Source organism: Tigriopus californicus, chromosome 4, assembly GCF_007210705.1.
Source record: "Tigriopus californicus strain San Diego chromosome 4, Tcal_SD_v2.1, whole genome shotgun sequence".
In the NCBI taxonomy this organism is placed as follows: Eukaryota; Metazoa; Arthropoda; class Copepoda; order Harpacticoida; family Harpacticidae; genus Tigriopus; species Tigriopus californicus.
The window spans coordinates 332,519-348,585 of NC_081443.1; the positions used below are offsets into that span (position 1 = coordinate 332,519).

General features: G+C 40.5%; 2 protein-coding genes across 2 annotated transcripts in view; one reads left to right on the forward strand and one right to left on the reverse strand.

Moving 5' to 3' along the window:
- Nucleotides 1–8,739, forward strand: part of LOC131879019 (uncharacterized) — a 17,811-nt gene extending 9,072 nt beyond the window's left edge. The window contains exons 2-11 of the mRNA XM_059225211.1: nt 4,206–4,313; nt 4,457–4,657; nt 4,733–4,930; nt 5,096–6,086; nt 6,175–6,503; nt 6,829–6,921; nt 6,985–7,088; nt 7,158–7,239; nt 7,307–7,572; nt 7,900–8,739. Coding sequence (XP_059081194.1) covers nt 4,244–4,313; nt 4,457–4,657; nt 4,733–4,930; nt 5,096–6,086; nt 6,175–6,503; nt 6,829–6,921; nt 6,985–7,088; nt 7,158–7,239; nt 7,307–7,572; nt 7,900–8,160 — 2,595 coding nt within the window. The 5' untranslated portion in view covers nt 4,206–4,243 and the 3' untranslated portion in view covers nt 8,161–8,739. The remainder of the gene's footprint in view (nt 1–4,205; nt 4,314–4,456; nt 4,658–4,732; nt 4,931–5,095; nt 6,087–6,174; nt 6,504–6,828; nt 6,922–6,984; nt 7,089–7,157; nt 7,240–7,306; nt 7,573–7,899) is intronic.
- A 3,038-nt stretch (nt 8,740–11,777) lies between these two features.
- Nucleotides 11,778–16,067, reverse strand: part of LOC131879021 (uncharacterized) — a 29,695-nt gene continuing 25,405 nt past the window's right edge. Inside the window, exons 8-10 of the mRNA XM_059225213.1 lie at nt 13,167–13,340; nt 12,308–12,476; nt 11,778–11,918 (exon numbers count right to left, since the gene is read on the reverse strand). Coding sequence (XP_059081196.1) covers nt 12,408–12,476; nt 13,167–13,340 — 243 coding nt within the window. The 3' untranslated portion in view covers nt 11,778–11,918; nt 12,308–12,407. The remainder of the gene's footprint in view (nt 11,919–12,307; nt 12,477–13,166; nt 13,341–16,067) is intronic.

Sequence of the window (16,067 nt, forward strand, 5' to 3'; positions counted from 1 at the left end):
AAACCAAATAATGATTCAACGTCTGCAAAAGAAAATGAAGCATTTTGATTTGATTTGAATGCAAGGTTTGATTTTTTACAAGAACAATTCATGGATCAATATAATGGATAAATTGGTTTCTTGACATATTAGGTCAGATGTTTGACGCACTAATTCAAATTGTTTAGTGTGCTTTAAGCATAGTCGAGTCTACTCGTTTTATAATTGTTACGTATCATACCGATTATTGAGCGCTTTTCGGGACAAGCACACTCTCGGGACTTGAGCATATCCAAGCATATACTCGAGGTCCGTGAGTACACCAGGAGACTGTACTCACTAGTACTCACCTATGCTCAAGCTAGACTTGTCCACCTATCAGTGTCAGTGAGCCCGTTAAAAGTTAAGTGACAGCCAGGCTTCACGTCAAGTGATCCCCTGGAACCGCTCTTCTGATTGGCTTGTTAATCCTCTAAATGGTTCAAATTGGCAACACTTTTAGCTCATTTTTCAACTTCTGTGTGGCCTTCCTGCTCAATGACAAGCAGCCAGACAACCAAAGAACTACACCAACTACACGTCAACAACCATAATAATGGGCGTATTAAAAGATCAATCTTTTCCAAAACGATGAAGATACTTCATCGTATGACCTCAACCCCCAGCCGGCCCACCCCCGTCATCTGCCACCCATGAACCCTCACGACGATCTTGGATATCGATCTTGTGCAACTGAGTGACTGATAAATGGATGATGGATCAATCGATTTTTGAAACGCGAAACGGACCTACCCACGCCGTAGAAGTCGGTGAAGGTGGCCAAGGTGACCCCGAACCAAGTGGCCTGGATCCTAGAGAAGATGACCGCCTCGGAGGCATTGGATACAAGAGAAAGATTGAAAGTTTGTAAGCTTCAAGGCATATGATTGATATTCAATCATAATGCCTTCATTTTTTGGTTGAAGGCTTTGTTGGAAGAAGACAGGTCATATCTTCAACCTTGGCCCAAGCTGACCCACAGACACACCAGGTCTGTCGTGTCCTTTGAGGTGGGGAAATTGCACCATGGGCGGATCATGAGTGGATTCCCGCCTCCCAATGAACCGGATTACCCGAGAAGAATCTTGGTGAAAGTTCAACCCCAACCTCAATACAGTAGTAGCCACAATGAGGTGCTCGATCCCTGCTTAAATAAATGGCTTGGTTTTTCACCCATCATCCATCGCAAGCATGAATAACTTCAATTACATCATATTTAACTGAGCTACAAACTTTAAACTCAAGAAAAACTGAAAGTGCCAATTGTGATTTACGTTTTTCGCGGCATGAAAAAGAAAGCAGCTTTCAAGTCAAGCCCACCAGACCCGGCTATAGGCGTCTGGGAAGACCACCTGTCATACTACAAACTACATAAACGTGTACGTACAACAACCGCATTTATAAAACAATCATCAATAACTTCATCTGGAACCCTGAACTCCTTCGTCACCCCCTATACATCCTAATAGGTGGAGAGTATCAAGGATTGAAGAGCTCATCCAACCTTCACCAATTAAAATATACCGATTTTAACCGACATGTATCTTTTTTTGCTTTTTAATATCATTACTATATTCTATTGGTTTCACTAGCCACCTTCTGTTAAAATCTAATGATGCTACTGATTCAAATGCGTCTGAGGATTACTGGATAGAACAAAATTGTTGGGAGGATTTTATTGACATTCTTATCACATCAAACACCTTGGATTCCACCAAAGACTTTTGATAAGCGACATGACCTTTGTGGAGTGGTTTCCAAACACAAATACCATCGATTCTCAAGTAAGGATTGGCACGACCTTGGCGACAACGACACAATTTTTGTAGGACCAATGATCAAGTCAGCAAACAAAAAAGATTGTCACAACTTTGTCCGGAGCCGGGTTACAAAATTTGCTTAAGTTCATTTACTTGTACCTCATTTATTATAATATACGGGGAACGATTGGCCGCAACCTTGTCAAAATTAATTTGCCATTTAAGGTGCCAAGGTTTGAAAAGACCTTGTAGGCAAAGTTTAATCTGTGCTTGGCCTTGTCCGTGGATGCCGTGACCAAAGAAATCAAAAATGGTTCGCCCATTACCGATCAATACCGCTTAAAATGTTCGCTCTAAGAGGATCTTTTGAGGAAGAAACGGATTGTACCACGGAGGCAGATTGAAAGTAAAAACTTTAACTGCATTCATAACCTATTGTATATGTACCGTTAATCCATACATTGAAAAATTCATTTAAGGAGTTGGAGGCGTAGAATTTCTGCCGCATGTTGTGCAAAAGGACATTGTGTTGGAAAACTTGATAATCGTGGCCTACTTTAGCTTCCAAGACATTAACAATTTGTTTTTTATATAAAAGCAAGCAAAACCGTATTCTTTATCACTCAGAAACACCATGTCTACGATAGATTATATGCTTTATTCGCTAGTAACATCCTTTATCAACATTAGAACTAGACACATGACTTGTTCATGATGAACACTGGATCAATTATTTTGCTTGTAGGATTTGAGTAGCAGAGTGAAATAAGACCTGACAATCAAGCAAGCATATGTGCGACGATAACAACACCTCTTTGTGCCCTCTTCTGGATTTCTGCGGATTGCACTTTCGGATCCTTCATTGGCACAGTTGGCCAGAACTAGTCTTGAATTTTTGTGATTCCCTCTCCGGCAAGGCCTCAAGAAGTTGAAAATTGCCTTATTCTAACAACTTGAACACCAAAACTCTTGCAAATCGTTGCGCTTGGGAAGGAATACGTAGCGGTGGTATCTTTTGAGTAAACTATATTTGTTTATACTTCCACTATGCTTGCACTTTCGATTCCGTCCTGGAATACTTGAGTATACTAAAGCATAGGTATGTACTAAGACTATGCTTTCAACGATTTCACTCTTATTGCTTGAAACATCCCAGCTATTGGCAAATTTGAATATGCCCTAGTCTTGCAAAAAGGGGTCACCTTCCCACCACTGGGCAGGGCAGTGCTTTCTTAATGCCGTAAGTTCGTCCAAGGCCCCACTTTCATTAATTGGAGCTCACAATGCCTCATTAAGTTTTAACGGCAATACTCAAACACACCTTGAGTGTATTGTTATACAGAATTTTAGCTCAGATTAAATACTTGCTTGCCTAAACCATATCAGAATTCATACTCAATATTTATTGACATTTGGTATATCTTGGGAGCACACCTAGTTAGGACTTTCATACAAAATAAGATTTGGTCTATTTAAACACTATTGAGTTAATTGGCACTGAATGGTCCTGTTTTCATACGGTTTAGCTCAAAAGTGGCAGCTATATCTGAACTCAAATTGCCAATACAAGTGTCTCAAAATAAAGCAAGAATACAAGTCTCCTATAAATATCTAAGGACAAATTATGTCCTTATGTTGTTTGAGTCAAGTAGCTTTTTCGTCTTCACTTAATTCCATTCAATGATCTCCTTATGTGGATTTAGAAGATATAACAAACTTCAGAGTTATCAGGATGTTAAATGTCGAGCCGTGTGATTCATGTAAGAGATATATTCAGACTGAGGTAGGAGGGAATGAACGACGTGGAAGTGGGAACCGGTCATGCGTGAAGTATTAAGAAAAGAATGGAATAGATGGCATGGTATAAAACACAAGATCTATCAAGAGTTATTTGGGATTTATTTTCTATTTTTCTATTTTAGTCAATGCTCTGATCTAAGTTGTGAAGAGTTGTCTCTGAGAGAATGATGACCTAGTGACCATCTTTCCTGACAGTCTTTTTCAACTAATTCATTTATTCGACACACTCTGTTCTTCATGTATTACATAAATGCATACAGTTACGTCCCGCATTTCTGTTGGGTAGGGATTATGTCAGAATGGTTCTTACCTAAAATGTCATATGTAACAAACCTTCATCAAATATTTGCCATTCTATAAGTGACTGTAAGTCTTTGAAATGGGTTAACACACAGACGTTCGGAAAACTCGCCCTTTTTCAGATTGTATAATAGTAAGTTCCCTTGGGGCAATTCCTTTCGATTGGAGCAGTTGGTAGTTGGAACCAGGGAGGCGTTCAATTTCAGGTTTGTGGGCACAGTGGTTCTTGTGGTAATATTTGGTCTCTTGACAGCCTTTGACATAATTGTTTTGGGCGAGGAGAAGCCTTTTGGCTACATATTAACCAACCTTGCCTTATCTTGTCAGTTTAACGTGGTTCGTGGTGAAGAAAACTGTTCCTCAAAATGCTTTCCTTCACAATCTCGGCTCTACTTCTAATCCCAGGAATCAGTTCATTCAACCTGAATAACACAAGTAAGGAGCCCACATTTCTTGGGTGAAACCCCCTAACAAATTCAACACCACACGTTTTCGAAATTTTGGTTAGGAACTTTTCAATCATCATTTCGTCATCGAACTTTAGTGTTGGATCTGAGGTATCGTTTTTACCTTTCCAGCTCTCGATGATCAAGTGGACGTTTTACATTTTCAAAGCGACGGCTACCATTCAACCGATTCGTTTCTTTTGCATTCGGGTGAAGCCCGCATAGAATCTGGCTTCTCGATGTGTCTTTGGTATTCCGTAGATTATTGGCGGGGTGAAACATCGACTATGGTGTCAATCGTAGAAGGCAATTGGTTGGACGTGTTTGGGCTCAGTGAGTAAACAAATGGCGGGCTGATATTTATTGTCAGCAAAAGCCAGCAGATCATATTTCTTTCCATCTTTCCAGATCTGGTCAATAACGGAACCTACACGGGCAATGTCAGGCTAGAAGCTGTACTTAACAATGTCCGGTTTGGAAACGTTTTCGACGAAATTTCCAACTTTCAATTACATCAATGGCATTCTTGGTGCGGAGTCAACCGGAAGAACTCAGATGGAAGTTTCACGTTGGTTTCGTACTCCAACGGGAAGAATGCCACACAACGTAAGTTGGTCCCAGTTCACATTTCGAGGACCGTATTCAAAACGGATACAAAAAAAAAGTTGGAAAGATCTTCTTTGGCCTATTCAACATGTCACTTTTCATGTGATTTGCACTGTAAAGGAAGTGTGAGCCCTTTTTGACGCTTTGACGGTTCGTTTCTGATAGATCCTGGACTTGACATCCCCAAGGAATACTTCATCGTGTTGGGACAAGAGCAAGATTCTCCAGGAGGCAGTTTTGAGCTGGAACAAAGCTTCGCCGGGAAACTAGCCATGGTCAGTCTTTGGCCTCAGACCCTCTTGACAGCTCAAGAAGTTCAAGATTACCAAAAATGCCTTACTTCTCCCTCGCCAAATGAAATCCATGAAGCGATTTCGATCGACCGATGGGAAAATAACAACGTGAAGTCCAGCCGGATGTTCCAGAAGGATCTTTGCGCAAAAAACCTATGGCTCACCCAAGTCCTGATCCCAGAGCAAACCTTGTTCAGTGAAGCTCGGTCTGTCTGCCAATCCATTGGAACCGACATAATAACGATCAATTCGACTCTAGAAGAATACAACTCTGTGGTAACGTCTCTCTTTACGGACCTTTGCCAGGAAAACGCTTCGAAAAACTGTGGGGGACCATTAAACCAACCTTTGAGTCCACCATTCACTTGGGTCCTTCGGGACCCCAAAACAGGCGAATGTGACCGACTTTATGGAGCCAGAAAGTTTTCACCCAGAGGTTGCGAGAACTCTCTCGGCCCAGCTACACTTTGCGCTCCACTTGCTCCGGAGAAAAACGAGATCTATTTGAAAGGCCTTTGTCAAGGCTCCATTTTCCGGGCCTTCGATACCACGTATCATGTGTATGGCTTTGGGAGGAAAGGCCGAATGCGATTCCATGGACACCAAAAGAGCCGAATCGAGTATCTGGAGGTCCTACACGGCGACTCGCTTCGGGGGGAGTGGCGGATCCAAAGTTTGAGCTTCCCGGATGAATTCTTCACGCTCGAAAGTTCAGATTATCAATTCCCATTTGGTCGTCGAACTTGGACCGTTAGTGGGTCCAGAGTGTGTTCCCTTCCTACTGGATCAAAGATCACCTTAACTTTTGCCCGATGTACTCAAGGCCAATTTACGTGCGATGACGGCAAATGCATAGACTTAAAGTAAGAGAGAGCGACAGGGAGAAGGTGACGAAAGAAAGTTTGCGTTGTTGAAGCTCGTGCAAAACCATACCTACTTGTTCCATTTCAGTCGCAGGTGTGATGGAGTCACAGATTGTGGAGACAAAACTGACGAGTTGCATTGCAAAATTATTCGACCTGATGACACCTACATAAAGCAGATTGTTCCAGTCTCAGAGGAAGGCAAAACCCAGATTCAAATTCAAGTGTCCATCCATTCAGTTCGAAATGTGGAACCCATGGAATCCAAAATCGTTTTTGACTTTTCGGCTTGCTTCACATGGAGTGATCCCAGATTGAAACTTGCGGATTTGTGTGATGAAGAGAATAAGAATGTTTTGAGCCAAGAAGACATGGCTATGATCTGGATTCCACAAGTCATCCTGTCAAACACTCTGAGTATGTGAAAATAGGAGCCGACATACTTTTTATCTAAAATGTTGACGAACTACTTTTCATCGTCGGATGTTTTGCTTGACTCAGGCAAACGCGTACATTGCATTTGGTTTTCGAGTCATTTTTTTCACAAAAAGTATTTGGGCTACCCCAACTTTTGGAGCAAACTACGAAAAAGTGTAATTAAACGAAAATCTTTTCTTCCAACTTTGTCTTTAAAGCAGATGATCTTGTGCTCAATTAAGTAACAGCAAAATTTAACTCGATTTCTGATAAATCAAAAGTTCGCTAGATAGGATGACATCATCAATCTTTATTTCATTTTAAGGTCCTGGCCATGGCAAATATTTGGATACAGACTTTGGATTTGCCAGAGCTTTAAATGGAGGAAAGTGGACCGACAATTCCGAAGCTGTTGAATGTACGTCAATCACGTTTTTAATTAAATCAGAGCTTTTGACACATAATTCTACGTTTATTTCAGCTATAATCTTTGATGGCCATGCAGCCACGATCAGCCTCAAAAGAACCATTCAACAAGAGTTCCATTGCCATTTTGATTTGCAATACTATCCGTTCGATACGCAAGTAAGCAATGCTAAAGACAACAATCTGACTCGAGAATAATCATCAATAACCAATTACTGTCCTTTCCAGACTTGCAGCGTCATTTTTCAAGCGACAGAGAAAAACTCCAGTGCTCTCAGATTTCAAGTGCTTTCCCCTTTGGATGTTTTTGGTAAGTAGAAAAACGATCATAAATAGTACTTTGTTGTCAAACTGACAGATATTTTGCTTTTATCTAGATGGCATCAACTTAACAGAGTATGACATTATCCGTTATAACATTGAGGAATCTGTTTCTTCCACGAATTTCAGTCGGGCCATTGCCAGCGTAACCATTCGCCGAAAGATGGCTTATCATGTGTTCAACACGTTTTTCCAGACTCTCCTGCTCATCTTGGTGGGCTACTTATCCTTCTTCTTCAAAGTTAATAACTTCTCAGACCGAATAATGGTCACCCTGACCACAATGCTGGTTGTAGCCACAATCATGGTGGCCATTCAAAGCGTAAGTATTCAATAGTTTCTCATGGGTTGCCTGCCAATTGCAGGGGAAAATGGCAAAATTTGAACTAGAATCTACATGCAAAAGCAAATGAAAGTGACGACCTTTATGCAACCAAAAAAAATCCTGAATTGGAATCATAAACAAGTTCCATCATTACCTCACAAGACACTTCAACACCTGGTTGGTCGATTTCATACATTCGATTTCTAATATCTCACTTTGGCACTTTTTTGAAACCAACTTAACAAGTGGATAGGGAAAGGTCCCCGCTGGTTTCCAAACATAAACCTAATTGTAAGTGTACGTTTTGGGTCTGTTTCATTACAGGGCCTTCCGAAGACCTCCTACTACAAAATGATAGATTATTGGCTCATATTTTGCCTCATCATCTTGATCATTACGTTTGCCATCCACACGTCTATTGGATATGTGTTGGACAAACCTGAACAAATCATCGGGAAACCCCGCAACACCTGGACCATTGCTGTCCAAATGAACCGCATGGGACGAATCCTCGTTCTGGCCATTGTCGTTGTTTTTAATCTAGCATTCTGGATCTTGGCCTTCAGCGAATACGTCAATGGTTAACCATATACTGAATGCGAGGGAGTCTGAATGATCCCGACATTCACTTACTTCTCGATAATGATGATGATGATGATGATTTTCCGGGTGGAAACCGCCATCCGCCAAACTCAGAGAAACTAGTATTGAGGAAATAAACCAGTTCACAACCATGATTGACGACGACAGTGAAAAGAGTTCAGGACTGAGCCGAACTGGCAAAACGGTGCCAACGATGAAGATAATGATCAATCACACTTCACATCAATCCGACCAGACCACCATTATCATGTATGATACGCCAATAGAAATGAAATGGCTGTTGTTTGTACCAAGCACTTGACAGTTGAATCACCCAGTGATCGTCTTGGATGTTTTCACTTCAGTGTGCTTGGGAAGACTAAATTGAGAAATAAACGAAACTGGTAGTTTTAAGCAAGTTCAATCCAATATTCGCTATGATGATGGTAATGTGCAGATAAAGTGGCGGTGTTGGCTGAACGAGCTGAATCAAAGGGATCGCCGTCGTTTTCGTCGAGATTCCCACTAAAAGCTATCTTTTTGTGCGTCCTTGAATGAAATCCACGTGTGTTGAAGGCCTTCTGGGATGAATCTGAAAACTGAAAAGATCAGGAAGATTCCGATGATCCTTTCATCCGACCGACCAGATCATCAAATGATAAGACAGTGGGTGCGACCGACATGACCATTCAGACTGGACATTGGCTTTTCAATAAAGCTCTAACGGTAATATGTCAAAGGCACAGACAACCCTTGGTTGTGGTTGCTTCGCATATTTTACTTTGATGACTATAACCGACAATCACACTTTAATATATTAACAAACAACCGTTTGCTATGATGCAGAAAGCTCTACTTTAAATGTGTTGATGACTAAATGCATGTCAAGGTCATGTCCATGGCAGTCGCCAAACTTGTGACATCCCCGACATTAGAGTTGGATTTGATTCATTGATCAATTGCTCATTCATCCCTTTCAGACGTCTTTCAAGCCAATTGAATTTGACTGATTCCTTGTCGACCATCTTTGATTAACTTGAGTAAAACTGGACAAATATTCCCAGGCATCGTTGTTGTCGTTGTTGTACTTTGGTAGGCATGCGGTAATCGGCTTACTCGATCGTGAACATCTGAAAAGGGCTATTTCAATGCAAAATTGGGATTGAATATTTCGCTAATATAGTATGAAACATAAGTTCCCATATTTCATACAGTTATGCTAAGATGAAGTAAGCTTTATTCTCGGCCCATTAAAGGCAAGTCAAACGGTCTTATCGTTGTGTGGGGTGCACACTTGCAAGTTAAGGGATCTGAGGAAACTTAGTGAAACTCCAAATTATTTTTGTGACTGTTCATCCGTTGAAAATTAAAAGAAATGCAAAACCACCCAAAGTATGATAAAGGACGATGGAAAACTTAAATTGAGAGCGCACCTTGGCTCGTAGAATGAACGAGTTGGATAAAACTGGTACTTAACAGATTTGAAGGAGCTCTGTTAAATCAATGGAGTTTGTTTTGCATCAAGTTTGTCCCAGTAAAAGGATTATGTGTCTTGTGGCCATGGTCTCTTATTATTGAAGATATATTTTTTTTCATTTCTGATCGGAAAAGCAACAAAGTGAGAAAACAAAGACAAATATAAGAATTTAGTTGCGCACGATTCACTTCCTGAGCTATACAGTATATCACAGCTAAAGCTACACGAAAATGTTCAAAAGAGCGGTCTCTTCCAGCCGGAAAATATTGGACCAAAGGGGCCGGTAACCCCATTCTTTGCTGACTTCCCCACTGCTTCTTGAAATGGGATGCCCAGTAGTTCAAGACGAAAAACGCACTCATTTTATTTAACTTTACATTCATATAATATCTGATCCACCAAGAACTAGAGCTGGTAGATCTCGTTAGCCCTTGAGTATAAGGTTGATCTGGAACGCTAGTTAAGAACATGCCCAAGTCTGACTTAAATCCTGCTACTGGATCAACAATACCTACGCACGCATTCCCTACGAATGTTTGAGGGAAGCAAATTGAACAATGAAGGAGCCCGAGAAAGTCTTAGGTGGACTTCATTGATTTCTACAAAATGATGGTATATTAAGAAGATTGAATCTCAAGCTTGAAATAGGAGGGACTCTTGAAAAAGCTTAAATGAAAACTTTGGCTCCTCAAGCGAATCTTCAGAGAGCCCCAAACTTGGCCTATTAGTTGCTTCCGCCAGGCATTGAGTTGCTTTGGCAAAATCTTTTAAAACCTTGTCATTGCATCCCTGGTAACACAAAGAATACAATGTCACTCTTTTCGTTCATGCCTGGACACAAGAAGTTTTTTACAACCTTACTTGGCTCTCTTTCCATTTTAGTTTGGGCCTCCTGAATGTCCAAATGTATAAAATTAACCCTCCTGCTTTGTCCCATTGAACGTTTATAGTTCATATCAATGTGTTCTGACAAAAAGATGTAACAAGCTTTGGATCCAACATATCCCATTTTCTATCATCATTTTTCTCCTAAGCCTTCGAATATCAATTTTAGAAGCGCATTTATTTGGATCAATGGACCCGAATCGGGACATTTTTTTACAATCAGCCAACGGAAGAGCCCTCCATGCTCATTTTTATGAGGTGATTTTGGGACATTCAGCTCTTTCGGATGATTGGTCAGTTCCGGGGAGAACCTAGTGCTTGTTTGTGATATGAAGGGTAGGATGAGTGAAGAGTAAGCCCCTCCTCAAATCCTATTGGGGCCCAAAACTAAGACAGTCGTCTGATTAATTGAAGATCTGTCCCCCTTCGAAGACCACACTCGTGATGAGAAAGTTTCTCAGATCATGGAACTGTTCCAAATGAGCGATATGTATGCATCGCTACCTTCAGTAAGCATGTTTTCTGCTCTATGAAACTTTCACTAACGCACATTGGTGGTGTGTGTGTGAAGTGAAAGAAAAAAGGATTGATATCCATGTGTCTCCTCTATAGTACAAACTGGAAACTTGAAAAAGCCGGGAAAATGTAACAAACATACTCCAGATGTTTATGTTACGTACTAAAGATCGCCATAAATGATCTTTTCCATACCATTCACAAACTCCTGGAGAGAAACCAGATCTTGCCTATGTGGATATTCGTACCATTATTAGCATCCCAAGCAAAACTCAATAATCCTCTCATTTCCTGATCTTTTGCACTGTCGCTCCAAAGTGGCACATCGGAAGATCGGTCTTCTGTCAAATACTGACGATAATACTGCACTATCGGAGGTTTCCATCAGCCAAGCTCTTCATCAAGCTTCTGCTCATGACCTACCTCGACACAAAATAGTCACGTTCTGTACATACATTACACGTACAGTGCATGCAGCATCCTGGTTTGCTCAAAACCGCTTTGGAAGTGGAGGAACTCCAGGCGGAAATGGAGTAACGGTTTTGACAAAGATCAAATATAATGAATGACCTTGCAATGAAGAAGGAATGTATTTCAAGATTTAGTCCTTTTTGCTGGGTTTCTAACTTCCCAGATCTTGATAAACACTAGAAAAAAATGTTCTCTGAGGTCCATGATAAAGTACTTCCGATACTACATATTGTTTGTTTATTTGGTGTATAAGACATGGTAGACACTGTAATCAAAGTTGTAACTTTTTATATTTCTTTTTCATGGAATCAAGATCACTACACAGAGTCAATAATCGAACAAATAACAAACATGTTGTCCAGCATCGTTGGCCCACCCAAATGAAAGTTTAATTTTGTCCTCAAGCATTCGTCTGGAATGAAAAAGATAAGGCTTGAACTATACAATTGATATTCAACATCAAAAGATCTCTAAAGATCTTGAAAGGGGCTTTTAGTATGGTAATCTTTAAGAAGAAGTCGTAAAATGGTTATTTCTTCGTCATATTGTTATTGTTTTAGATAATTTGCAGCATTCGACTTATTCTGTTTTCATTCAATACCCTGAGCAAGGCTCCCCAATGAACGTTGAGTAGCCTTACCGATCAAAGTGGTCAAATAGGGGTCAGTGGCTGCCCCGTGTGCAATGGTACAATAATGATTTCTAAAACGGTTTTTACTCCTCATTCGACAACAGTATCGTCTTCTACTGTTTCCATTTTTCCCCCCAATTTGGTACTTATTTCAGTGTGGAATGGCCTACCATTGCTCAATGTTCATGGGCAGCAATGTCACCTAGATGCCTTTGAAGAAGAGGGGTCAATTGACCAACAAGATTTCTATCCCTTCCTCCAGGGCCGAAGTCAATCGAAACCCAGGCCGCAATCGACGGATTGAAAGGGCGTAGATCGAATTTGTTCTTGAAAAGGACTCTGAAACATGAAGAAAAACGTTTTGCCTCTCATTAATGGATACTTGATCAAGGCGAAAAGTCATGAATCATGTGCAAAGAAAATACACCGCTTAGTAGGTCTTGAGTCAGTCTCTCCATCTTGAAGATCTACCAACGCATATCAAGGGATAACTTTTGATGATACAATAGCCACCCACACCTAATTTACTTAATCCTGTATTTGTCAGTAGTTCTTGTTGTGACTCTTTGTCTGAATGAGAGAGGCTAGAAATTGCACTACTGATTGGTGTATTGTATGACTGAATGGCTATATAGTAGTACATGTAGTCAATGTTGCTTTCAGCTGGAAAAACCATGCCATACAATTTGTGAGTTCCCCGTCTTTGTAGCGGTCGAGCTTTTTCGGCTAAAATGATGCCCAGAGTCAATGCAACTGCAATGTAGACAGACCACAACTCACCCAGAGTCTTAATTCATCGAACCAATATCAACTCTTCTAAGGACTCAAGCAACACTTCCGTAGTAATGAGAACAAGCAAGCAATTCAGGTACTAAAAAAATCCTGGTCAAAGCATCAAAATTTAAAGTATTAGCATCATGCAATGTTTGAGTGCAGGTCTCACATAGTAATCAGTGAAATGAAGATACATTGTTAAGAAACACCTTTCTGTTGTATTGCCAGTTAAATTCAATGAGCCTATTTACTCACTGATTCAAGATCCAGGTCTCGGTCAATTTGGTTGAGGGTGGTGGCCTCCTCACTAGAGCATAAGGAGCTGGTGAATGCGTCTCTCTCGCTGCTTTTGGACGGAGAAGACGATTTTGAAATACCAGGATGAAGGAGCGGAGACGTGGGACCAACAACGCTCAGATGGTCCATTTTCTACAGGGTGAAAAAGAAAACATCCAAATAAATCAATGACCACAGAATAATGAATTGAATTCGAGTTGCCATTGAAGGTAACTAAATATTTTATTGTGCCGCTTTGAATTAACAACTACAAGTGCAAGGCATGCGGTGTTACACTTTCAAAATTTTGAAGCTATCGACCGATTCCGACCTAGCCTTGCAAAGCGATTAAAACACCAATGGAAGTTGAATTGGTTGAGTATTCTATAAGCTGGATCAATCGTTCGGTTCTTATTGAAAGTGTAACGCCGCATGCCACGCACCCTGTAATAGGTATCAAAGTCTCAGAGGTGTTAAAACATATTATGGCCCCCTCTATTATTGCTAATCTATATCCCTTTGAGTCAAGTTGATCTCCCACTGTTGGAAAAAGTGTTCTAGCTAGAACTATTATGAACATGATTAAAAATCACCAGAGTAAATGAAAGGTCATTATGGGTTAAATCAGATTTCATTTCCATTACTCATTTCAAGGCAAGGATATGACCAAATTCGACGATGAAATACCATCAAATGAAAGAGGGAGTGTTTGCCAGAGTTTCGGGTTTCTCGACAAAATTTCATTTCTCTTACATGACAATGAAAGTGCAATAAGAGAAGTTCCTAAACGCATGCCTGAGGCTTACAGAGGACACTTCGCCACTCGACGTCATTTTTCGAAAACTTGGCTGATCTGAGTGTATTGGTGATTTCTTCCCCTTAATTCGATTTTTCCATTCAAGTTGCGTTTCAAATAGGTTTCAAACCCAATGCTAAGCATAAATCCAAATTTTAGTTGCTCCAGTTTCATTCTTTTTCGTAAATTAGACCTAGAAACCTACCGATTAATGAACGCAAAGCTTGAGCAGGATATTCTTTAAATGAAACCAAAACTATTTCATAGTTGTTCATTCCTCGAAACCTTTTTTTTAATAAGAAGCGTTACACGTTTCGTATATCTTAAAAGATTAGTCAGGCTTTCCGGTCGTGGAAATATTGCTTGAGAATCCAAAAATATTCAGATTACCATATCATCCGTGCGTTAGTGTGAAAAGGTAAATGTTTTAGCAAAACTTATCCTGGGATAACTCCCCATACTTGAAAAGGAGTCAAAAACCATTGCAAAAGGCTGAAAATTCTACCCGAGCCTATTTTCCATAATAAAAAAGCTGTTAGGAAAGTATTGCAACAACATTGACCGGACAACTTGACCCAGGACAACTCGACCCAAGACAACTCGACCCAGCTGACAACTCAAACAAGTACAGAAATTAAGCCCAATATGCTGGCCTACAAATAGTTCATACTTATGGAGCAAATTTTAAACTGTGACGTAAAACATGTCAAAATTTGAAAGGTTTTGCACAATTCATCATTTGATCTTTAAAAGCAAGTTACATTTAAATCAACTATGGTGTGAAAATGAAGTTTGATAATGTTTTAATCTAACTTGATCTTTAATTTAATGCCTTGCATGCAAATCACATGTGGACTCATCAAGCTTTAGTTTTGTTCCATATTCATGTTCTCCTCGGTCAAAATGTTGTGGCGAAGAGGTTAGCAAAGTGGTCTGAAATGAGAGAGGCCCTTGGTTCTATTCTTCTCCCCAACCTCTCCCAAGGAAATAATCAGGCGCTGAATTTACACCCACACATATCGAGTACCATTCTGATAGTGTCAAAGGCACTGTCTATCGGAATTTGACAATGAATGATTTGGTAGCTGGCTTCTCTGGCCACGTCAGGCTCATCCTTCCGACACATGACGCCAAACAAAAAAAGGAAAGATCTGAAAATCTGGATTCTCGAAAAAAAACTGATGCAAATGGAAAAAGAGGGCTTAAACAGATATTTGATAAACCTTGGAGGCAGAATGGAATGTTGGAAATCTTTGTATTTGAAGAGAGGATTGCTGCCTAAACTGAACAACTCCTTTGACTACTCCTGTTGTTGGAGGAATTTGGTTGCTGGTTAATCAAAGTTATGATCCGTTAAACATTGCGAGGCGATGTCTGGCCAAGCATAAAACTGGCTTGTCTCCTCTCTGACGAGGAAGACTAAATTGTACCCAAACATCACCTTCGTATAAGCCTCTGCATGTACTTAATACTTTGTAAGGTTTTTTAGAAACATCACATCTACTACCGAATGCCATTGAAGAAACCCTTTCTTCAGCAGACTTCTCACTTGCTCCAACAAGAGCTAAAATTTGTTGAGAACTTCCATGCTCGAAAACCGGGACATATTCCTTTTCCATTTGAAGGATCTTGAGCGGTTTTCCCATTTCCAAACTTCGTCATTTGAAAGTGCGAGTCATTTGATTTTCCTCTCAGATGTGTTTGACCAACTCGCTTTGATTAAAGGATTCGCTACCAGAGGCCGGTTCTTTGAATCTCGGCTAATTCATGTTTAGATACCGGCGAATCAACCTCGGCCTATTGTTGCCGTCTACTTTAGCCATAGATTTCTAGACACTGGATGTCTGACGACCGACCACTCGGCTGGGAAAACAGTACAATGGATGGTCTCCTGGGAATTGATTACAAACCGGTTTATTGTACTGTTTAGCCAACCGAGTGGTCGGTGGTCCGACATCCAGCGTCTAGAAATCTATGGTTTGGCCAATGAATTAGCGTATGAATTAGTCGTGACCAAATTTAGACATGATTCAAAGACCGCAAACGTGTGGTCGTGAACTAATTCATGCTCTAATTCATGTGTG